Source organism: Myxocyprinus asiaticus, chromosome 5 (assembly GCF_019703515.2).
Source record: "Myxocyprinus asiaticus isolate MX2 ecotype Aquarium Trade chromosome 5, UBuf_Myxa_2, whole genome shotgun sequence".
NCBI classification, from domain to species: Eukaryota; Metazoa; Chordata; class Actinopteri; order Cypriniformes; family Catostomidae; genus Myxocyprinus; species Myxocyprinus asiaticus.
In genome coordinates this window covers 22,095,102-22,119,504 of record NC_059348.1, presented here as the reverse complement: position 1 = coordinate 22,119,504, position 24,403 = coordinate 22,095,102, and the positions used below count along the sequence as shown (strand labels likewise).

General features: G+C 37.6%; 1 protein-coding gene across 9 annotated transcripts in view; it reads left to right on the top strand.

The window, feature by feature from the left end:
• The window catches only part of LOC127441395 (receptor-type tyrosine-protein phosphatase F-like), a 318,186-nt gene that overhangs the window by 134,894 nt on the left and 158,889 nt on the right, over positions 1–24,403 (top strand). For all 9 annotated transcript variants that reach the window (XM_051698771.1, XM_051698769.1, XM_051698767.1 and 6 more), the window contains exon 2: positions 7,875–8,038. In XM_051698771.1, the coding sequence (XP_051554731.1) occupies positions 7,942–8,038 (97 nt within the window). In that variant the 5' untranslated portion in view covers positions 7,875–7,941. The remainder of the gene's footprint in view (positions 1–7,874; positions 8,039–24,403) is intronic.

The window sequence follows — 24,403 nt, the reverse complement described above, 5'->3', positions numbered from 1 at the left end:
CTCTCTGCAAGTACTTGAATTTCAACTACTGTCATGGCGAAGAATATTGAAAAGAATATTGCTGAGCAAGCAAGTTAAAGTCAGTATATTTATAGAAACTTACCTGAAAAATAACATCCAGTTTAATGGCACAGATGCTTGAAAGTAACACTATCTCCCTCTTGAGACTGAGGTTTGTTCCCACCACGGTAACGCAGGAACGTATGTTAAACATGTTCAGTTGGACCGCACATTTACGGTGGCCAAGTGTTTGCATCTACGTTCTTGGATTTGCATAGAGTATGGTTCGGCCCAACTTGGATACCAATGAATCTGGAAGTATTCTAGTGGTAAGATTTTAAATATTCAACCAGTGATGGTTGTTAAGACAAGCATCACTATTACTATTGCTTACATTGAAAAACATTTAAAGTATTACAATTTACTGTGTGGGCCCTATTTTTAGAGCGCTAGTGCTAAGCGCAGCACTATGCCATAAGTCATAGGCGCAAAGTCAGGGCCATGAACTTTTAGTATTTTTGTGCAAGTATGCGCTAAGTCTACTGTAGGTGCAAGTGGTTTTGGTGAAATCATGCACGCAACATTAGCAACACTAATGGGCTGGGTCAAGTGCAATTTAATTTGGAGGTTCTTCTCCAGTTATTGCAGCATCTGCATCCTATTATATAATCAATTTCCCTCAAGCACCAGCAATATATACAAAAACAGGACATTCATAAGAAGTTGGTGTAAATGGACTGTATGCAATGAATTAGAATAATAGAAATATGGACACGCTCCTTTTATATGCTTAGAAAATGTTATTCTCATCAGTTATAACATTAAACCAAAAATATTTCTAAACTCAAATTACACTTCAAACAAAATGAAAATACAATCAAAATAACAAAATAGTGTACTGACTTAAAAATCACTCTATGATAACAGGTGGAAAAATACCAATACAAATTAGATCATAAATACAATAATTATAATTATTGAAAAATAAACCATGACCTCTAGAAAGTTTAACACAAATCTCATAAATTTAGCGCTGTGCTTTGCGCACTCACGAAAATAGAGTCCTGTAACTCTTTTTGCACCATTTGGTAACCACCTAACAATGCCCTAACCACCACCCAGAACACCCTAGCTTTGTGGCAGTGAGTTTTACATGGACAAGCACCACTTCCATTTTCTTTATAAAATGTAAAAATCTAGTTTTTTTGTTTTTGTTGTTGTTGTTTGTTTGTTGCTGTTTTACCTTATTTAATTTTTTTTTTATTATATTATTTATTTTGTGCTACAAGTTTTCGATTAGGTTTGATAGACATTGCCACTTTTCCAATGAAAATAATCAAATATCTGAAAGCCTATGAGCAGGGCAGCAGAACTCTATTGCACATTGTTGTATTACTGTACAGACCGCTATATCAGGAGAAAGTCTCCAAAATGAAGCGTAGCACAAAGTAATTTGCTTTCCTTCCCCTTTAATTTGATTACATCAGGTTTACCAACTCTGTTCACATCAAAGTTATCAGAGACTTGTTCTTGGGGTCATATCTTTTATAAACTTATAACAAAATATGACAAATTAAACTTGAACAGCAACGCCAAAGTATAATTCACAGACCGGGTCAAACCGAGAGCTCCGACCCACTGTGTTTATGGTGTTGGACTGTCTTCTCACACACAGGTCTTGTTGGAAGGACTCCACTTTATCTTCCCTAAAGACGTCAATAAGGTTGTCTACACAAGGCCCAACCATAGATCTCCTGTTGTCTTTATCTCTGGATGGGCCATTAAGGGGAAAGCAATCACTGGCGCCAGAGTGGTTGGAAGGGGATGAGTCTAAAGAGTGACAAGAAGAAGAGTTTATTTATCCTTGCTGCCAGGAACACAGTGGGCTTAAGATGAGATTCCTAGTGCATTCACAATGATGATATTGTCTAGAATGATGATAATGGCAATGAACCTTCTCTTAGTTAAGACACTGTATTAGCATGTCACAGTGGACAACCATCACGGTTTGACCTGTAGAATAATGATCATCTTACCACTGGCTCCTAAGGATAATTTACCAACACTGGGCGCATCTGATTTATGCATAAGTGGTTTAAATTGTGTTACTTATAAATCTACTCTTTTTCAGAATGTTTACATGTGCAGTTATAATCGAATTACAGCTGGTTTTTGTGTTGTCCAAGAAAACATGACACAATGTCCAAGCATGCATAATGCAATGTGTAATGGGTTATTTGAAACAAGGATGTCAGCTGTGGAAGTTACTTAGATGTTTTTTGAACTTTTGTATAAATCCGCTTCTCCTAGCTTTTTGGTGACTTTTAAAAAAGTTTGTCAGTCCTTGTTTTTCATCTGTCTATGTATTTAAAATGTTCAGCTCCTTCATCTGCATCAACATGAATGCTATCTCCTCATCTGTCTAAAGATTTACTTTCCTAATAGGGCATGGGAGTGGAGCGGAGTGGTGATAATTCCACCTAAGCGAAGAGTGCCTTTTTGAATATTCCACTCCGCTCGCTCAGGCCGTTCAGCGCCACTCGCTCAACCCAGAATACGCTTCGTGATATGCTGGTTTGGGAACGTGAGAAATAAGCAATAGGCCTGAGGTTATGGAGTTCAAGCATTGTTTTATTGAAGCTGCAAACGTTACAGCCTACATAAATTCAAAGTATAAATCAAAGTTAATTAGCAAATATTCCTTTTGGAATCGTATGTGTCACATTGCCAGAAAGCACAAGGATGTACTACGTGAACATGGTAGTGCAGTAAAAGGTGAGCTAGTAGGCTACACTACCATTCGATAATAAATGAATAAGTAGATAGTAAGGTATTTTGTTGTTTTGCAATTATGTCAGTGCAGCTTCCAGCTAGATACAGGCCCAGTTCTGCGGGATTGCGAACGTGCATAATCAGTTTAGAATATCTTTCTGAACATTATTGTGTGGAACTAATTGGGAGTACTCTTTAAAATGTAAAGAAACACAAACCTCTAACTACACATTATTTCAATATAAATGTATAGCTTATTAAGAAACACTTCATTATTAACTAGTATACTTGATAATGTAGCAGCAAAATTAACAGTAATTCCAGTCTTCAAGTCTTCAGTAGAAAATAAACCAGTGTTTTATTTCTGCATTTTTTTATTTATTTTTTTTCTGCATTTTTTCCCCCCAAAATGTTACAACTTGCATCTGGACTTTAAAGGATTCAGATCTCTTTTTTGTTCAATTTAGTTGAAAGACATCAGTCCACTTTTCATTTTATTTTTCATCATAAATATTGTTATAAATTGTAAACAAATGCTAATGGTGATAATAATAATAATAAATTGTTATTAATATTATTATTATTGACTTTTAATTTTAATTTTAAATACAACAGTGATATATTTAAATCGTGCACTTTTTAAACCCTCATGCTATTATTTTGACATTCTAAATGCATATTATAAGTGAACCGAACTATTGGGCATCTACATCTGAGATGCTGTTCTTGAGTAGCGCTTAAATATTGCACCCTGCTGTGAAGTGCTAAAAATAGCCACGAGTGCATCACCAGCCTGTGTGTGTGTTTGTGTCAACAGAGCAGCACCATTCACTAATGCGCTGGCGCTGCGCATACTATATATTTACTTATTAAAATGTGATTCACAGAGCTATCGCACGTCTTCAGGTGGCTTTGAATAAAATGCACGAGTCATATGAACTACTTTAATGGTGTTTTTATGGTTCTTTTATTTCATTTTTGGAGCTTGACAGTAACGAGCATGACTAACACACAGTATCGGATTTGGATCGGGCTCGTCGGACCGATACCCGATCCGTTTAAAAGCTTCAGTATCAGAGCCGATACCGATCCAGGTATCGGATTGGTGCATCCCTACTCTAAAGTAGTGGTTGTGGATAACATATTCTGACACTGCTTGCTGCATTCATGTGCAGAGAAAAAAGCCATAAATGTTTATAACATAAATGTTAACTTTTTTTAAACGAAGGCAGTGTAATTCGTGAATTAAATCATTTGTATTTGTTTTGGGATCATTAAACATGATTTAATCTAATATATACAGTATACTGGACAAAATCTCACTTTATGCAGTATGAATATTTTTCATTTGTTAAATCCATGGTTAAACTCTGCTGTACATATAAAGAGCGCATGCACAACACATGATCGTTTGACGCATATAAAGTCCAGATTCACTTTATGCTGCTTTAAAAATATCAAGGAAAAACAAAGGGGAACATGGTATCTACTAATATAATAATTATTATATAAATAACCACAGTCCTTTAGAATGCATACAATCCATACATATAAAATTGTAGGGAATATTAATCAAGCAACAACACTGAAAAAGAGAAAAACATTCACTGCTCATTTCTTGATAACTTGATACACCCTTTACAGCTGAACACAAATTTAGGATGATACATTTCTCATTTTAATTTACAAACCTAAAGTCTGATAGCATTAAATCAGTAACCTATTAATGTATCAAATCTACAGTAATAATCATTCTGTGGAGACAACTGAAGAACAATTATGAATTTCACTTTTACCTGTAATATTTTTCCTGGTACCAGTCCATATTTTCAATTGAGATTGAATTCAGATGTTCAGTGGCATATGTGCTAACAGAGAAATATTTGACCGATTACAAATGATAACGAAGGTCTGGTAGACCCGATTATCTAACAGCCATTGGAAACCATTACAAAACAAACAACGAGATTTTATATAATAAAACGCAACAATACAATCACATAATTTCAGATGTGTACGTTACTAAGCATTTGATAATTTAATAAATGTTGGCCTATAGTCTATATTTCACTCAGAGGGGCACCTCAAACCATGTGGGCAAAGGGGCAGTTGCTCAGGCCACTGTAGCACCCCCTTGTGTATGTACTTGGAAACAAGTATTCTACAGAGAAATTTCATGTCAGAGTGGGATTTGTTTTACCAGTGAGCATGAATGGTACTTGAGCGGAGCGTCCGCTTGGGCCGTGAGCCCATTGGAGTGTCACACCGCTCTGCTTCGCTCACATGCTCTGGTTCCTAGTGTTTGTCATGATACCACCACTTTGTTTGTGTTGCCTTCAACTTCTGAATACACACGAATGTTACCTCTGTCTTTTGGAGCATGCACATATGTGATTTTTCATGTGAATGAAACGAGGCTAAGAGGTATGAACTTCATGTCTCTTCAATGGTATGCACTGTACAAAGTGAATAAGGTCAGTTGTGATGTGATTAACATATAGATGCTGGAAAAACCAGAGCTACAATTGCATTATCTATGTAGGTCTGTTAGTCATACTTCGCAAAAATTGGACAGTTTCAGTCAGACCACAGCGTTTACATGACATTTTAAAAAGACAAGTTATTGTTCTAGACTGAAATTGAACTTTAGAAGTGCATGTAAAAATGCTCATTGTCTTAAAGTGAACAACCCATTTTACTGATGTAAAATGTGGCATAATTTTGGGTGAAACTGTATATTCATTGGAAACAAAATAGGGCGGGCCTTGTTTTATCCATCAGGTATTGAATGGAAAGTGAAAAGCAAAAAGAAGAGGGCTTAGTGGCGTCACCAGAAAAGGAAAAATATATATATATTTCACAAGTTATTACATTTTGTTTAAATATTATGGACAGAATAAAGTGCACTGATAAATCAATCACAATAAGACCAGGAACATGTAGTAAGAAAGTAAATAGGGTCTTTTTTACTTACATGTTGACGTCCTTGCCTGCCTGTCTTGTACATGAGTACTTGTATGCCATGCACTTTTTTTTTGCAGTGCAAATAATTCTGTTAATGCATAAATCTGAACTTAATAATAATAAAAAATATTTACTAAATATCTCACATGGTCTAAGATGCACGTGATTAATTGCAAGTGGCATTTGTCCAGTGATGATTTTTATTTAGGTCATAGGTCTTTATTAATCCTCAGATTTATGTTGAAAGTGTTCTCAATTTGAGTAATCTATACTAGTAGCCCAGTTTTCAAGATTTAAGCCCTGACTTTTCAACAGTGTTATGAGATCGATGGCTGTTTGTTCCGCATTTATTGCAACATATCACTGCTCACCTGATGTGCATGCTCACTCAGCTATTGTGCTCTTGTCTGATTATTTACTCATTCTCTCTGTAACCCCAGCCTGAGAAAACAGTCAGACGTGGCATAAGAGGCCCATGATTGGCAGGCAGGTTTTAAATGATTGGTTTTCATCTTTGTAGTATTTATTAAAAAGTGGATCAGTTGGCTAATCCTATCGCCATTTTCAAAATCTAGGTCAAGCTCAGAGCCATAATGCTCTTGTTTGTAATCTCTTGCTTTGTCCTTGTCAATCTAATCATACAAAAACTGCTCTTATATTTGTTATGCCTTCAAATGTAGTTAAGAGCTGTTATGAGATAGATTGTTGCGGTAATGAAATGCCAGCAAGTCTTTTGGTATAGATGAGCATTGACTCAACGTGTATGTTGGCTCTTGTTATTTTATCATACAAGTCTTGTCAAGAAATATTAACAAAAGCTGTTTGGGTGAAAAAATAAACAACACACTCTTTAAATATGCCCTGTTAAGATCTCTTGTTTTTTCATTGTTTCTTTTGGCACGTCTCACAGACACGGCAGCCAGAAGACAGGTGTATCTGAGCCCAAGCGTTCAGCATTCGAGTAATAGGCTGGTCCTTAGGAGAAGGCAGAGAAGAATATTCCTCAACTTGCAAGATACTGGAGCCTTTGTTTTTAAAAATGCGATGGTTATGGCGTCTCCTGTTAAGCCAACCTTGATTTGAAAATAGATAGTTCAGACAGTCACTAAAAAAAACTGGTGCATTCTTACTAAGATTACTATGGTAACCTGAAGTAAGATCAGACAGACGCACGTCGTGCACATTCTTTCATTGAGTTGGGCAGCAAATCTTAACATAATGACAAAATATGATGCATTATATTTTGATGATGCAATCTTTTGTACATTTTGTAACAGATGATTTATAACAGTCTATAATAATGAATGGACGATACACTGGAACAACAAGACGTAATGCAGCAGCCAAAGACGTTTGTCAGACATGTTATTATATATACAATTATGTACATGTCATTGCCCCTTGAGTACTAGATGAGTAATTATTCTGAGTACTCGAGTAGACAAAATGACCATCCCTGGTATGGTAGTGTGCAGGATTTTTCTTTTTGTCTTGATAATATATTTTTTCTTATGGCACCTACCTATAATTTTTCAGGTGTGTGTGGGTCTTTGAATTATCATTTAAACAGAACTGCTGGAAATAGCTTTTCTGTGTCCTGTCCTTCTCTATGATGTTTCTCCCTTTCAGGTATTTAAAGCACCTTCCGCCCCAACTAGCCATATTGCTGCAGTTACGTTGTCCTCCTATATTAAAAGAGCACTGATTTAAACTAGCATTCATCCTTTGAGAACTGGATTGTGTGAGTGTTTGTGTAGCTATACAGTAATACGATACACTTCAGGAGATTTGGAGCCATCTGTGTTGAGCCACTTTAGAATCTTAATGGGCACCTTTAGTAGCAGCTGACAATTGGGAATTCTAAATTCTCTCATGTCCTCTTGATATTTAGCTAACCGGCAGCAGATTAGAGGTTTAGTTTAGTTGATAAAAGAGCGTTTGCTTACCTCATTAACCTTGTTTCCCCTGGGCAGACCACTCTATTCATCATGCCCACACCTCACTTTGTACATATGTTAGTAATGGTTTATATGGATAGCTTGCCCCAAAAGGAAAATTCTGTCATTTATTTACTATCCCTTTAAGTGTCCGATCTTGAACCAAATGATTAAATGTATGTTTGTCTCTGTGTTTTTCAGGTTTTAGTCTATGATTGCGTGAGAGAGCAGTGCTGGGACCAGTGGGGGAGCAGTGCCAACCTGGAACATGGTGCCTAATATTTGCCTGTCAGTGCCCCTGCTGCATGTCAGGCTACTTCTTCTACTACTGCTGAGCTGCGTGCAGTTTTCTTCTCAGGCAGACAGTAAGTACAACATTTCAGCTGACTATTAATTTTTCCTGTGCCTGTACCTTGTGAAATTGGAAGTGCATAGCGTTGTGGAATTGTTTGCAAGCATGGGTGAACACACTAATGTTTCACTCGCAAGGCACAAAATGAACCCGAAATTCAAACAAAGCGTTCGCTGCTCCCTAACCCCGCCGCTTGTCTGTTCACCTTTTTCAACTTTCTTCAGTTCACTCAAGCTTAGATGAGCGATGCATTTTGATGTTGCTATGATTCAAAGAGCAGCGCAATACCACACTGTGTGGGCCGCTCAGCTTCACTGTCCTTGTGAATGAGCGTTCGGGTTGCTGAGATGCGCCGTGAGTGACATGGCAATGTTGCGGGTGCCGTGGGTTGAGCGGAGGTCAAGGCTCAGTTCTGGCACGGGTCAGAGAGCCATTTAATTCACCATGTGACCCATCTGCACCACTGTCACAAGGCTGCTGTAATTCCATTAGGCCTCTCACTCTCACACTGGCTTGCTCGGTGTCTTTCTCTTTCACCCACTTCATTTAACCTTTAAATCTATCAAGTCATTCAGAGGTGGCACCAACTTGAGTGTAACCTGAAGTTTCTCTTCTTGACTCCTTTTGCCACTTTCAAAGTCAAGAAGCCTTTGTGATTCAAAATCTCGCCTGTGCTATCTCGAAGACGTCTTTTTCAAAAAGATCTTAGATGCAAAGTAACCCTGTCTGTATTTTAAGCCATTTGAAAAATCCCTTTAATATTTTAATTCTTTCAAATCCAGAACATCTCATTATATCTGTCTTTAATTTTTAAGTGAACCATTTGATGTGAAATTCTCATTAGTGGTGTTTGCTAAGGGAAGCACCATTATTACTAATACTTAGGGCTAGGAGTTTGTTCAAAACCCGACTCGTCCCTCGTTAACATAAACTTTACACATGCTAACTTGATTTTAGTGTGATAAAATTGCTTATTAATTGGATCTGTGTTATGTCCAACATTACAACGTTGTTGTCATGACAGCGTAACACCTGTAAACTCTGTAATCTGGTTAACGCTTTAACCAGATAGAATATATATTTTGTACAATATAAAAATCATTATGTCTATGGAGAGTCCTCATAAGGATAGCTGAACCAACATGTGTGTGTGTGTGTGTGTGTGATTGTGTATTTATCCCCTCTGTGATTACTGTAGAAAGCATTACGGAGCTTAAGTGAGAAAATTAGTTGCGTTCAATAAACAGACTGTTCCGTCTGTGATTGCTCTGTTTTTTTTTTTTACATTTTATTATCAATTATCTTCATTTTAGTGTATTAATATGCGGTGTTGCGTCGCGCCTGGTGTGGACAGTAGGGATGCACCAATCCGATACCTGGATCGGTATCAGCTCCTGTGTGTTAGTCATGTTTGGTACTGTGTGTTAGTCATGTTTGGTACTGTCAAGCTCAAAAAATGACATAAAAGAACCATAAAAACACAAAGTAGTTCATATGACTCGTGCATTTTATTCAAAGCCACTTTAAGACGTGCGATTTCTCTGTGAATCACAAAAGGCTGTGTTTAATAAGTAAATATATAAAATGTACACGCAGCTCCAGTGCATCAGTGAATGGCGCTGCTCTGTTTACACACACACTCGTGGCTATTTTTAGCCTTCACACGATGCGCAATATTTGAGCGCTACTCACGAACAACATCTCAGATGTAGATGCTCAATAGTCCGGTTCACTTATATTATGCATTTAGAATGGCACTGGAGGTGCTATTTTTTTTGGGGGGGGGGGGTCCCTTTTTTCTCCCAATTTGGAATGCCCAATTCCCAATGTGCTGTTAAGTCCTCGTGGTCGCGTAGTGATTCGCCTCAGTCCGGGTGGCGGAGGACGAATCCCAGTTGCCTCCGCATCTGAGACCGTCAACCCACGCATCTTATGTGGCTTGTTGAGCGAGTTGCCACAGAGACATAGCGCATGTGGAGGCTTCGCCATCCACCGCAGCAAACACACTCAACTCACCATGCGCCCCACCGAGAACGAACCACATTATAGCGACCACGAGGAGTTTACCCCATGTGACTCTACCCTCCCCAGCAACCGGGCCAATTTGGTTGCTTAGGAGACCTGGCTGGAGTCACTCAGCATGCCCTGGGATTCGAACTAGCGAGCTAGCGAACTCCAGGGGTGGTAGCCAGCGTATTTTACCACTGAGCTTCCCAGGCCCCCCCCAAGTGCATCCCTAGTGACAGACAGATTGCTTGTCGATGGAATCTTATCATGTCGCGTCTGGAAAGGACAAGGCGTAATTCTTTCATCATTGACAATATTCAGCCATGTTTTTATCCTCAATTCAATGCATATTTACTTTTTTTAAAGTGTTCTTGAATTGAGGGTATGCAAAGAAAAATGGAAATGTGTCCATACATCGTGTCTCTAACTTCATATCTTGTGCATAATAATAAAAAACCTCATCTGGTGAAATATGTATATATACAAAATGCCTTATTTTGTAAATGCATAGGCTGTAAAAGCTTAATTATATAAATACTTAAAAATAGAGCATTGTAACGGAGCCAAGGGCTTGTTTATAGTTAAAAGTCCTGCTTTATACACAAAATCTTTTTTTTTTCTGGTTATTATTGGGATTTTGGTTGCACAATAAACACAGCACCCTCATTAGTGTCATCACACGCTAGACTAGCTCCTGTAGGTGATTTTGACAGGTCGAGAACAGGTTTCAGGCAATTCTGATCTAGATAAGGCTATGCACTGGAATTCGGGCGCTAAGATCCAAACCTGACACTGCGCTTTGGTGGCATCCCTCGGATATAAATACTTTCTTGAAGATGGATCAAAACAAATAAAATTCTAAAAATAGGAAGGAGGTTCAAATATTGACTACCACAAATTGGCTTTTTTATGTTGTTGTCTGTAATCAGTGAGAGTTGATTTGCTAAACATTACAGAACAGAACTTTGCCACTGTCTGAATTATAGGGCAGTGGAGCCAGATATACAGGGTGGAGCATCTCAAACGTTGATCACCATGTTAACACATCTTACCTAAATCAGACAGATGAAAAATGAAGGCAGATATTTATTCTCAGGCTGAATGTTTAAAGAAGGCAGGTTTACTCAGATTGCACAGTGTTTAGTTGCTTCTAAGAGAGTGCAGGCTCTTTTATGAATCCTGTTTGGGTGGATATGTTTCATTTGTGATATACAAAGACAACCAACTTGCTTAAATGGAATCTGTTTTACAATTGCTTTCTTTAAACTTCATGTCTAAGGTTTAAATAACAGCCTTCAATCACTGAATTCGTTTTTTAAGAGGCAGTCTTTCAGAATATAATCTGAATATATCTGAAAGAAATAAACTTATCTGTAGCTGTTCTGACATGACACATAAGAAATGTTAACTTGTATCATTACATGAACAAAAATGTTCAGTGAGTGTATGTGGTGAACGATACTTGAGTGTTGTATAATGCGTCACGGGAATTCCAGGCCTTCACACACATCAGCCCTCTAGTGATTAAATCACTCGCATATGCAACCAAATTTCACTCTGTGTGACTAAAATATGTATTTTATCAGCCACTGGTGAGTAAATATTCAGATTTTATTCTCCAGAGCTTGAGTTTTATATTGGCAGAGAAGAACTTGAGTGCCGCAATCATTTACTGAATAAAAAGCTGTTTAAGAAGCTGGATTCAGCTTAGTCTTTTACAGTGTTTTGTGTCTCGTGAGCACGCGCCCTGAAGGAAACTGACCACCATGCAAATTCTTTCTCTTTAATGTGCGCCACGCTCATTCAGCTGTAAACATTTGCTTGTGGAGCTGATCTCTTAAAGAGACAGTACCAATTTAGCGCTTGTTATACTTATCAATGTAAACTCAATGTATATCGCAAAAGTGCATATAAACATGTTACAAAATGTAGTAATATAGTAAGTGTAATAAATGTGTAAATACATAAATATTTAAAAGGCACAATCATAAATTGTGAAAAATTGTAACTTCAGAAAACGCTGTAAATATTTTCTATTTTCATTAGTTCCAACCTTGTGAATATTTTGTAAACAAACTGTATGAAATTTCAAACAGTGACAACAGCTTGTATCATTGTTAAAAATGTAATTTCATGACATCATATAAATTGATAGAATGTGAAATTTGTACATTTGTACACAAGTTAAAATGTGAGTATAAAATGTACAATCTTGCATACTATATTGTGTGAAAACATATATATATGAAAACTAATATATATATATATATATATATATATATATATATATATATATATATATATATGTGTGTGTATGTATATATATGTGTATATATGTATATATATATATATGTATATATATGTGTGTGTATATATATATATATATATATATATATATATATATATATATATATATATATATATATATATATTATGATGATGCCCCCTTCTCGGTTTTCTTAATAGCTTTTTTAGTTTTCAGTTGCATTACGCTTACATGTTGTCAAAAGTCTGGTGAGTAAAAACCAAACACTTTTAAAGCCGACTGCAAAAAACTGGCAGAACAAGGTTTCTTCAAGGTTCTTCAAGTCATGTTGCATTTATCTGATTTAGCTGTATTTGACAAACTACTTTTTTTTTTTTCATCTCTCAGTCGTAGTGGAATTTTCCTCATGCTCTTTGTCTTTGGATGTTGAAAGAGGCAGTCCACAGCCATGTGTTCATATATTGATTTTTTCTGTAATGTAATTCTCTAGCTCTCTAATGACAAGAAGGTTGTGGATATTTAATTTCTTTGGACAAAATAGAAGGTACTTCAGAAATCTCGTACAAAATGGAAAGATTGAATTTGGATCACAGTTAAGCTAATTTTTTATCATAAAGACCCCATGAAATCCATGTCTGTTAGTCTCTATATGCTAGAGTGCTTTTAAAAGATTTACAAAAGCCCATCGATATGTCACACCCCAACTTCCAAGTTTCAAGGGGAAATACATTGACACAGGAAATGCAATTTATTGCGGTCTTAAAATGTTTTGTTCAAAACTACTGGTTGATGGTGTTTCAATTCTAATATGACTTGCTATTAGAACTACTTGACTATTGTGGATTGCTTTCAAAGAGCACCCTTTGCATTTTAAATTGGAGCACTTTTTTAGAAAACCACCTCTGTAAGTCAATTAGAAGAGGTGTTGTTTTCCTGATGGGTTGGGCAGGGTCGACTGGGTGGTTGGTGGCAAATTGGATTGTGTTTTCAAGTGTCCATATGGTCACTGAGTGAAATTGACAGGTATAGAAATTGATTCTTTTTAATTAAAAGTAACCATATCCTTAATCGAGTGCCACTTGGAAGGTAATTTTGTTAGTCCCCAGCTGTGATCCTTCAATGACAGCCACCAGAGAAGAGAAAGAGAAAAGAGAGAAAAAGAGAAAAGGAGACGGCAGATGGTTTGCATAAGGCAGAACAGCAATATCACAGGAATGGATTAAAGGACTGGTCAGCTGAGGTTATTGATGTCTAGATGAATAGCTTAAATTCACTGGTCGATCACAGATCATCAAATCCTCATTCATGGCCCGGATAGAGCACTGTCATCTGATGACAAGATCATCTAGTGTCCTTCACTCAAGGGCAGCCATAAAAACCATTTGAACCATCATACATGTACATATGTCATCCTCACACGGCACTTACACCTTATAATATTGCTGCTGTGACGACGACTTCATTATCAAACGAGATTAAAACTGCAGCACCAGCATGCATTTCCACTTGCTCACCAATGCATTATGATTATATGGTCCAATACAGTGGAGGGCACATTGTAAATCTGGGATTCAAATTCTAATTTAAGCCTTGTAATTAATGTTTTATATTTTCAAAATATAAAACAAAGAAAACATGTAAATTAATAAAACATGTTTAAGATTCTGCACTATTTCTAGGTCACTAATCAAATAAGCTAATTTGTGACATTGACTATGTTAACTTCTTTGTAAAAAATGGTCAGATTTACTTCCATTGAAGAACACAAGATGCTCATTGGAACATTCTCAAATCTTGCTGGGATAACATGGATAATCAGGTTTTGCACAAACTTGTAGATTCAATGCTAGCTCGAGTGCATGCTGTCATTAAAGCAAAAAGGTGACATACTGGTCCATGTATCTTCTGGTGATTACATTTTCATTTTAGAAAGAGAAACTAATAAATCAAAAAACAAATAGTTTTGGGATAATCTTTTAATATTCCAAAATTGAAAAACAGGAAAAGGAGTCATTTTTCCTTTTTCCTATTCTGCAAGGAAAAGAAAAATTGCAGGAAAACAAAACCAGAAAATTGCTTGAGTTTTCAATGTGTTATGCATTTTTGACTGCTATAGGCAAAACACACTTGTGCCACACACACACCCTTTTTATAATGAAAAACCAAATCCATAACGTTTAACGTGCTCTTGATACATCTGTTCATTGTATGCAATGTCATATAAAAGTATTTTTAGATGGAAGCAGGTCTTTGTTTTCCAATTCATCAGCTAATTATCTAGCACTGGACAGTGTTCTGTCAAAAACTGTGCTATTCCACAAGGAATTCCACAAGGAATTGATCCGCTGATTGAGGTCAGTCAAGTTTAGCGTTTTTAGCAATTGAAGTTCTTTTTAACTTGACACGGTGTCTAAAAACGCTGCACTCTTGCATAAGACTCTGAAAAAAGCGAGATTTTAAAAAGGTTAGATTAGTAGGCAAATTTGTTAATTTCTCACCTGAAATATGAAGTATGCAACATCTGATTGCTGAAAGCACTTGAATTTGGCCAAAAAAAGGAGTGCACTATATACACATAAAACGTTGAGAAATCAAGCATTTTCTGGTTTTTTTTTTCCTGCGATTTTTCATTCCTTGCAGCAAAGGAGAAAATGAAAAATAACTTGTTTTCAAGTTTTTCAATTTTGGAATATTCAAAGATAATAATATATATATATATATATATATATATATATATATATATATATATATATATATTTTTTTTTTTTTTTTTTTTTTTTCTTAATTAGTTTCTCTTTCTAAAATAAAAATTAATGACCAGAAGGTTTACAGACCCATACCAAATGCAAAGACAACAAATTTGTGTAAATTTTTCAATGAAACTTTTCACTTAAAATGTTATGCTGGTAAAATAATTTATAATAAAAACTATATTAAATTTAAAAAAACAAAAAAAACAAAAACACAATCGTTCTCGTACCCCATTAACACGTTGACACCAGATCTTTACTGAGGGTTTATCTTAGAAGAGATTTGTGGGACACTTCGGCCTATTAATGTCAATAAAGCGTTTTTATGTAATCACAAACATGAACAGCTAATCACATTAGTAGAGACTTGCATCTGAGAGCTTATGACATTTTGTTGTGTGATGTTTATACATCCCCCTGCTTCTCATCAATGCTGGTTTTTCCTCATCCTTTTCTGTCTTAACCTTTATTTCGTACCCTTTGTGCTGACCCCAGAATTGTCAGTGACTAATGTACTTTGTTCTTAAACAATGTGACCTGCACACTTGGCTTTATATAGGCCTCCAGGATTGCATAGACTGACAATAGTGAACTGCATTTCATGAGCTGGTTTTCTAAACAGGTTCTGTTCTGACATTCTTGCAAAAGTATGCAATGCATGCACTCCAGGTGCCTGGAGTAGAATATTTTGTATTTCCTTAGAGCCAAACATTTTATCACCAGTGTGTAAAATGACTTCTCAAAACTGTAAGATCATTTATATTGTGTTAACTGTTTTAACACAAATCCATTTCCATATTAGACACTGTTAGTGCCATATTTAGGATTGGCTATAGTGCAAGCTGCCAATATTAGGTCTTTAAATGTTAGTTATTGGTGCTTGCTAAAGCAAGCATGACTTTTATTATTGCTCATATAGGGTTAGGAGTTTGTTGTAAATCCTTAAAGGTGCTATATGTCATATTTTGTACTGTACTAAATCATAAAATGACCATAATATGTCATTAGAGAATTAGGAAACATGCTAAGTTGAAATACTGGCTTCTCCGATAACAGTGCTACAGCCAGTATATTCTACTTTGAAGTTTAAATTCTGGGCTGGAATGTCTGTTTATGTTTTGACCTGTGTGATCCCGCCCACTGCCCACTCACCAATAGTATTTAGACACCACCGGGTTGCCAGATTTGAACAAGTTTGCAGGCAAACAACACTGCATGCTGCAGCCATGGAAGCCAGCAAACGAACTGGATCAGAGATAACAGATACCACCCAACCTAAAAAGCCTCACCATCTGTCTAAAAATCACCATGACCAGAGGCGTAGTAAAACAAGGATAAATATTGGAGATGCCTTTGGAAGATGGAGACAGCTTAAAGCTCAGAAATCCTTTAAAATGGATGCTGAGTTGGCTAATTCTGGGGCTTTGAGTCTGGGGTGGGGCAGACAACTCTCCAATATTTTGAATTTGGACTACAGTACCCATTTCAAATGCTTGTTGTCAATCTTACATAAAGCACCTTTAAGCATAAGCATTGAAAAGCATAAAAGACATGAATTATACCTCAACCAGTGCAACTTGTTGAGGAGAGGTGTGCTGTTGCTGAGAATTAGATGAGACTTATGAACTTTCACTTGGTGGATAGGAAAATGGCCAAAAGTGTGATTTTCATGAAACATATCATGAAAGATATGACCAGGATGTATTCTTAACAGGTTTCGTGAGAATTGCCCAATACACATAGGAGGAGGGACCAGACTTGTGGGTGGGCTCTTTTGACTTGGGCAACCAACCTGAACACCAAAGCAACCTTAGTTTCTGGATATTATAATATTATGAAGAAAAGGCTTTTGTCTTTAATTATCATATCACAGCTACCACCTAAATACACCTGTATTCAGTCTCATGGCATGTTTTGTAGTTATGGACCTGCTATGGTGAATTAATTTTAATGAATGCCAAAGTCAAGCCCAGGCCCATTTGTGCTCAGATCCCAAAAGGACTGTAATTAAATTTTCTTCTGACACATGGTGTGAAAGTTTAAATACTGCCGACTTGGAAAAAAGGGCAGAAGTAAAGATGTGAGCAGTAAATTGGTGATCTTGAAGGGGGCCTTTATCTTGGGATGCTGATTAATTTGGTTAGCAGGGTCAGTGGGGCTTTGGCTATGATGGATGACGTAACCCATAAACTGGTCCCCATTCACCTGATGTCTAGCCGCTGATCTCCTCTCTGCTACCCCATCCCCGCCTCGTGTCCTTCCTCCGGGGGGCACTTAAGCTTTTTTCTCCCCACCCGTCAGTCAGTGACACAGACTGTGCCAAGGTGACGTCTGCCCTTTAACTAACAGCTTTAACAGTGCGCTGCCTTCCTCCTCTGAGTTCTTCCAGAGCTGTTTATGCATTGGAATGAAAAAACTTCCAAAAACAGTATATACACACACTCACTTAATATACAGGGGTAGAAATGTGTTGCTTAAACACATGGTATTTAAATATAAAATATTCATGCAATGGTGAAAATTCAGGCTTGGTATCTGTGACTTAAATATGAAGTGTGTAATCTCTGCGGCATTAGCAACACAAAATAGAATTGCAAAAACAATAACTGCTTTTATATGGATTTCCCAAATATTCTCTCATCTGTAATTGGTCAGTCAAACAGATAGTCCCTCCCCAAACTGACAAACACCTTTTCAGGGACGGGTTGGGGTCAGGAATGCAAACTACTTAGCTTTTGCCTAAAGTCACCTCTTTTTAAGCTAATTTGCCCAAATTGATTGATAAAATGTTCTACAGTTGTGCTCAAAAGTTTGCACACCCTGGCAGAAATTGTGAAATTTTGGCATTGATTTTGAAAATATGACTGATCATGCAAAAAAAAAAACTGTCTTTTATTTAAGGATAGTGATCATATGAAGCCATTTATTATCACATAGTTGTTTGGCTCCTTTTTAAATCATAATGATAACAGAAATCACCCAAATGGCCCTGATCAAAAGTTTACATACCCTTGAATGTTTGGCCTTGTTACAGACACACAAGGTGACACACACATGTTTAAATGGCAATTAAAGGTTAATTTCCCACACATCATTTTTTTGCATGATCAGTCATATTTTCAAAATCAATGCCAAAATTTCACAATTTCTGCCAGGGTATGCAAACTTTTGAGCACAACTGTACAACAGTAGTTTTAGCTTTAACACTTGAAACACAAAGCTTTAAATACAACAACAAAACTCAACTGAAAATATACAGTACCTCTGGAACCCCTGACTTTTTCACCTCTCATGAGTTTGCATCCCTGGCTTTGAATGGATAGCTAGACACCAAGAGGTTTTGTTTTTGCATAGATTTATCTGACATTAAAATTAGTTTAACTGTTCCACAACTTTTTGATAAACAAATGAGCAAAGGAACAAGTTTTAAAGCTTGTTTGAAAAATCAGACTTGGCCTTAGGCAGAATTTCCATTCCTACATTTTCATTTCACCAAGTCTTAATGTGTTCCACTGTAGCTGAAGCTGAAATTTATTTCTCCTTCAGCTTCCCATCAACTATATTTGTCCTCTGAGGGTAAAGGTTAACTTGGATCATGTGCAGGTCAAAGCAAATAAAAAGTAGCCTGCGTTACAACCTTTTATGTTTGTGTCATTTTTTTTTTACCCTTCAGTAACAGTGTACCTGAAGTACGCAGACTCTTAATGGTCACAGGTGATCACTTTAGGTTAACCTTTCAAAATAATTCCAATCCGGCGATATTTCACGGCTGCTTAATCTTTCATAGTGCCTGGCTGCTTTAAGCTTCTGAGTGCACCCAGAACTTCCTATACCCATTTTCTGTCTATATTTTTTGGCTTTTCGCTGCCTGTAGCCATCTCATGCTAACATTTCTCTTGTCCTTTTGCCAAGAGTTGGTCACAACGGTTGTCTACTCATCCAACAACTGACTTGTTGATTAGTGATGTCAAATAATATATCTAGATTTCTTAGATTTTTGTTTTAGAAGCAGTGCTTTTTTGTTTGTGCTGACAGCATGCAGTGCTTTAGCTGTTCGACTTTTTGCACAAAACCTTCTCTCGCACAAATTACATTTTTAAATTCATGCCCTTATAAAGCACCACAGCTGTAGCCATACACATTCAGATGGATGTCTAACAACATAATTTTGTTTCTTTCTCTCTTTAGCATCCTTTCACAATCTATGCATTTTTAAGAATGTCAAGTGAAAAATAGTCTACCTTTTAAAAACGTGTCTCGAGACCCCAGTATCCATTTCCATTCCGTAAGATGCAATATCGCATCTTAAGCTTTATTTAATAACATCCCCTAAGAAATGCATCCGATCGTGTTCAGGTGAACCCAAAGCTTGCCTAATTACACAGGGCTTCCTTGAGACAATTAGTCGCATTTTCATTCAGGCAACCCGCAACTAGTCGAAAATATGTAATTTTTCACCCTTAGCCAATAGTGTGGCCCAGGGTGACACCAGCCTATTGTTCTCATGGTTTCTGTGTGTGTGCTCATCATAAAAATATCCCAGTAGGAATGCACTCACATCTAGCACCAGTAAATGTTTTAATATTGATGGCTCTGTCTAAACAGGAACGTTTTCTCTTTGAGACAGCCCTCATGATAGAACAATAGACTTATTCTGAGTAATGAGGTAGTAACAATATTTCCTCTTGATTGCCTCCTCCTTTGATCCAATATCATGTCGACAATGGATACCACAGATAATGAGTAACTGCTTTGAAGACACCTCGATGGGGTTTGAAGGCTGAAGTAATGCTAAACCTCCACTAAACCTCGTGTTCATATGATACAGCTTACCTCTATTAACAGGAAGCCCTTATTTCATCAACTTGTCAAAGATGCATGAGGGAACATTGTGCTAATGCTTTTAGTATGTGATTTTCATTGGCTGTGTTATGTCCACTCAAGCAGAATGGGGAACTTTATTTAATCTTTGTTTCTCTCAGCTCTAAGGGGGTATAGTTAGGGCTCCGGTCATGGGAATGCACAAGCCTTAAGATAATTCTCAAACAGATAATCTGTGTCTTAGGAGGAAAGCCATTACTTTAATGCACTTCACAGAAGGAGTGGAAATGCATAATTGTACTCAGAGTTGTTTCCTCCACATTCTCCTAAATAATTGAACAAGCTGGAAAGTGGCATGCTCAACTACTGCCTTACATGGTGATCACTTAGGGAAGGGTTTCCCAGTGGGTGTTGATTTATTTTTATTTATATATTTTTCACCCACTTACCAGATCGTTTATTTATCGTCTTTCTGTGGCTCTCAGAATACTGCTTCCCTAACTGTTGAACTCTTTCAAGTCCTTTGAAAATGAAGTGTTTACTAGCTTCCAACTTCCACAGCAAATCGTAATTTCGCCTAAAAGCATACTTACTGCCATGAGCATTTGATGTACAGTAGATGAAAATGCATTTGATTTAGCCATTGTGTTTGCTAATGAAGAAAACCAGAGATATTGAACTGATATTGCAAAATGTCTGGCTTGATGTAGAATTAACTGAAAGCAAAATCTTGCAAAATATCTAAAACTCAGTTAATGGAAAAGTTTCACTAAAACAGCCGCAGCTTATAGCATCGGACACATTTCCGCTAAGCACGCGAGTGAAAATGATAACTCGCTAATCCATTTTTAATGAGAAAGAATGGTTGGCACTCTGTTTTGCGTATTGATTCATGTACTTGATCCGGATTGGGTGTTTCAGTGGAGCGGGAATGCTGCTAATTGATGGTGTCCATTTGTCATCTCCAATTGAAAGCCTTTTTTCTTGAAAGCTATATAAATGCTTAAAACATTCCTATGAAATTCTGATGCATTTTGCAACATAAGTTGTCTTCAGGGAATACTCCTCAAATAGCCATTTTGCAAATGGACACCACATAGTGACGCAAGTAAATTTCATTTGTAAGTAAAAGTAAAGTTCTTTCTTCTTGTCAGGAATTTGTGGCCCACATGTCTTTACCCCCGTTATATTGGCCACATGCCACTGTCTAAAGCTTGACTGTAGACTGCATGAAATAAATCCAAAGTCCAAGGCCACCTGTTCTGACGCCTGTGGATTTATTGGGTTGGTTAATACAAAAGGACTTGGACAACAGCACAGCTACCTGGGAGGTCAAGGCCTGGTTGCCCTCTGCTTTCAACAATGTATCTTTGAGCATCAAGTAACCCTGAGCCCTGAACCTCTCATCTGTCAATTTACAAACATGCTGAGGGCACAACTGCACAATGCTAGTCTGTTGGCTATGTAACATGAAGACGATAATTCACTGGCCTCTCATCAACATGATCACACGGGAGGTCGGAATGTTGTATCGGCAACATTATGCCAACTCTTGGACCGCCGTCATCTCCTATTAGATGTGTTTGCATTGGTTCAAGTTTGATTGCTTACCCCTGTGGAGCACTGAAAGCATGTCGTGTCAGCAGCGGAGGAGACCAGGGTTCAGATTAGGGATGCACCGATCCGATACCTGGATCGGTATGGGCTCCGATACTGAAGCTTTTAGACGGATCGGGTATCGGTCCGATGAGCCCGATCCGTTAGTCTGGTCTTATTGCAGAAATGTTGTTGAAAAAAGGGCCTGCTTTGACTGCACTAGCGCCAAAAAATATTAAAGCTATACAAAAATACATTTAAAAAAAGCTGGGGAAAAAATCTAGATAAACGAAAACTCACTAGACCTTAACTTGTTAATCGCAATAACAGATTGTCAGAGAAGGTTTTAGCATGTAAAACCTTCTCTGAGAAGTAATTCCCTTTAAAGCTCTGCCACTACAGCCATTAAAGTTCCACTTTTTTATGAATATTTGGAACTGCATATATCTCTTAAGAAATGTGTCCTGATAGGTGAATCTTTAACCAGCCTAATTAAACAAAGCTTCCTTAAGCCTGACTAGTCGTTCAGAAAACCCACCAACTAGTCGATTTTGAAAATACTGTATGTGGTTTGGCACATCCCTAGAAGTAGTTGTGCAGGATGGCAGTGTGTACTCAGATTAGTGTTCTGAGGGGCTATTATTAACACTGTATACTACTTTAGGATGTGCTTTCACCAGCACCCACTGATCCTTTCAAATCTGCCTTTTGCCAGGAACTCTGTTGGCACATTCATGCAACTCATCTGCTTAAACTTTCGTCAGTTTATATGTACTTTAATTCAAAGCATGTGCCCAGATTGGTTTAATGCCCACTGATCCTTGCTCTTAAACAAGGGGGAAAGCCCCTACATGCTGATAAAATCTAGTATAAATATCATGGCAGATGTTGAAGAAGGACTTTTGAAAGTCAAACTGATGCTAATTATTTTTTTCTCCCCTTTTCTCCCCAATTTGGAACCAATTCCCAATGCGCTCTAAGTCCTTGTGGTGGCCTAGTGACTCGCCTCAATCCAGGTGGCGGAGGACGAATCGACCGTAAATCCACGCATTTTATCGCATGACTTGTTGAGCGCGTTACCGTGGAGACGTAGCGCATGTGGAGGCTCACACTATTCTCCACGGCATCCACGCACAACTCACCACGTCCCCCACTGAGAGCGAGAACCACATAATAGCAACCACAAGGAGGATAACCTAACGTGTCTCAACCCACCCTAACAACTGGGCCAATTGGTTGGAAGCCTGACTGGAGTCACTCAGCACGCCCTGGATTCGAACATGCGACTCCAGGTGTTATAGTCAGCGTCTTTACTTGCTGAGCTACCCAGGCCCCAAACTGACATTAATCTTGAGCTTTCATACAAACATGCACATCCAAGTATCCATATTGGGAAATTCTCGGGCAGGGTTGCAGACCTATAGGAAAGAAAAAACATATTGGAGATTTAATTGTCAGTGGCAGAATTTATATCAAAAAGAGAACAAATTGTCCTTCCCTAAATTTTTCTCTTGGAAAAAAGTAATCTCCAGTAATCTCACGTGTGTTCTGAGTTTAAAAATAAAAAAAAAAGATCTCAAAAGTCTCTCAAACTGTTCTTCAATTTGCCAAGATAAGACTACAATCAAAAATCAGAGATTTTAATATGAACTCAAACATTTCTCATCAAATTCTTCCGAGACCAAATGATCTGAGCTATGCTTTCCACATTCATTTTATAGCTCTTTTTATATACTTTATACATTTTATACACTTTTACTGTACACCAACAACTCATTTGTGTCTATTGAATATTATCCAATGGAAGTGGGAGAATCTGGGACAAAGTTGATACTTAAATGATACATCACTGAGAGCTCAAACACGTCATCTTAATTAAGAAAAGACCAAACAGCAGTAAAAAAATTATCTTTTTGTGGTTTTCTAATGAGAGTACCAGTAGCTAACTGTAACAGTCTTGTGTGGCTATAACAGAGATAAAAATGACAAAAAAAGCTTTTACGAGGGTTTGCATTGCTTTGCTGTGCAAGTCAAACTGGTCTCCAGGGGAACCGACACATAAATGTCATTTAAATGTCAGGCCAACCAATACTCCTGTGGGTCAGAGGGGTGCTAGTGTGGTACACATTGGCTTAGATTTTACTGATACACAGCCATAAAGGCGCATGCACACAAACAGTCTCACAGTAGTTGGGGTCTTCTCAGATAAACTCCAGTGGGGGTTATGTCCTAGAGCAAGGGCAGCCTGAGCAGCCTCCCCATCTCCAAACAGCCTCTCTTATCAGCCGCTTGGCACACTGTAGTGATGATTTAACAAACACCCCCTGCCTGTTAGTCAGTTCTTCACCACCCCACCTGTAGGCGCTATGTTATGTTAACTAGTTATGGATTTTGTTTTCATCAGCTCTGCCCCTCAGATCTAAGTATAAGATCGAAGTATAAAGGAGGAAGGACACCGTTGCAGTGGCAGCATATTCCCTTGGCTTGTTCCATCCAAGAGCATCATATGTACTGCTGCATGTTGTATCCACACTGCTGTAATTTATCTCTCCCTTTTCTAAGAGATGATTAGATTCCCACCGTGGACTGCCTGCTAGGACACTGTGATATATTCGAGCGTGTCCTGGGGTTCACTGGAGATGTTTCAGTGTGATAATGAATTTTGTGTCCTCCCATCAAGTACACGATTATCAAAAAATCCTGGGGTTGATGTACTCAGATAAGGTTAAAGGTGATTTTTACTGACTTGTAGAGGCGAGGGGGTCTGACATGAGTGTGTGTGAGTTAAAGCAGTGTTTCTCAACTAGTGGGTCGCAGGTCTATTCGGACTGGGTCGCGGACAGCAGGGAAAGAACAATGCCATGGTTCCATTGAAGATATTTCGGTGGCCGCCCAAGTGATAGCCTATTTAGGACTCCCGAACCAGATTTAATGACAA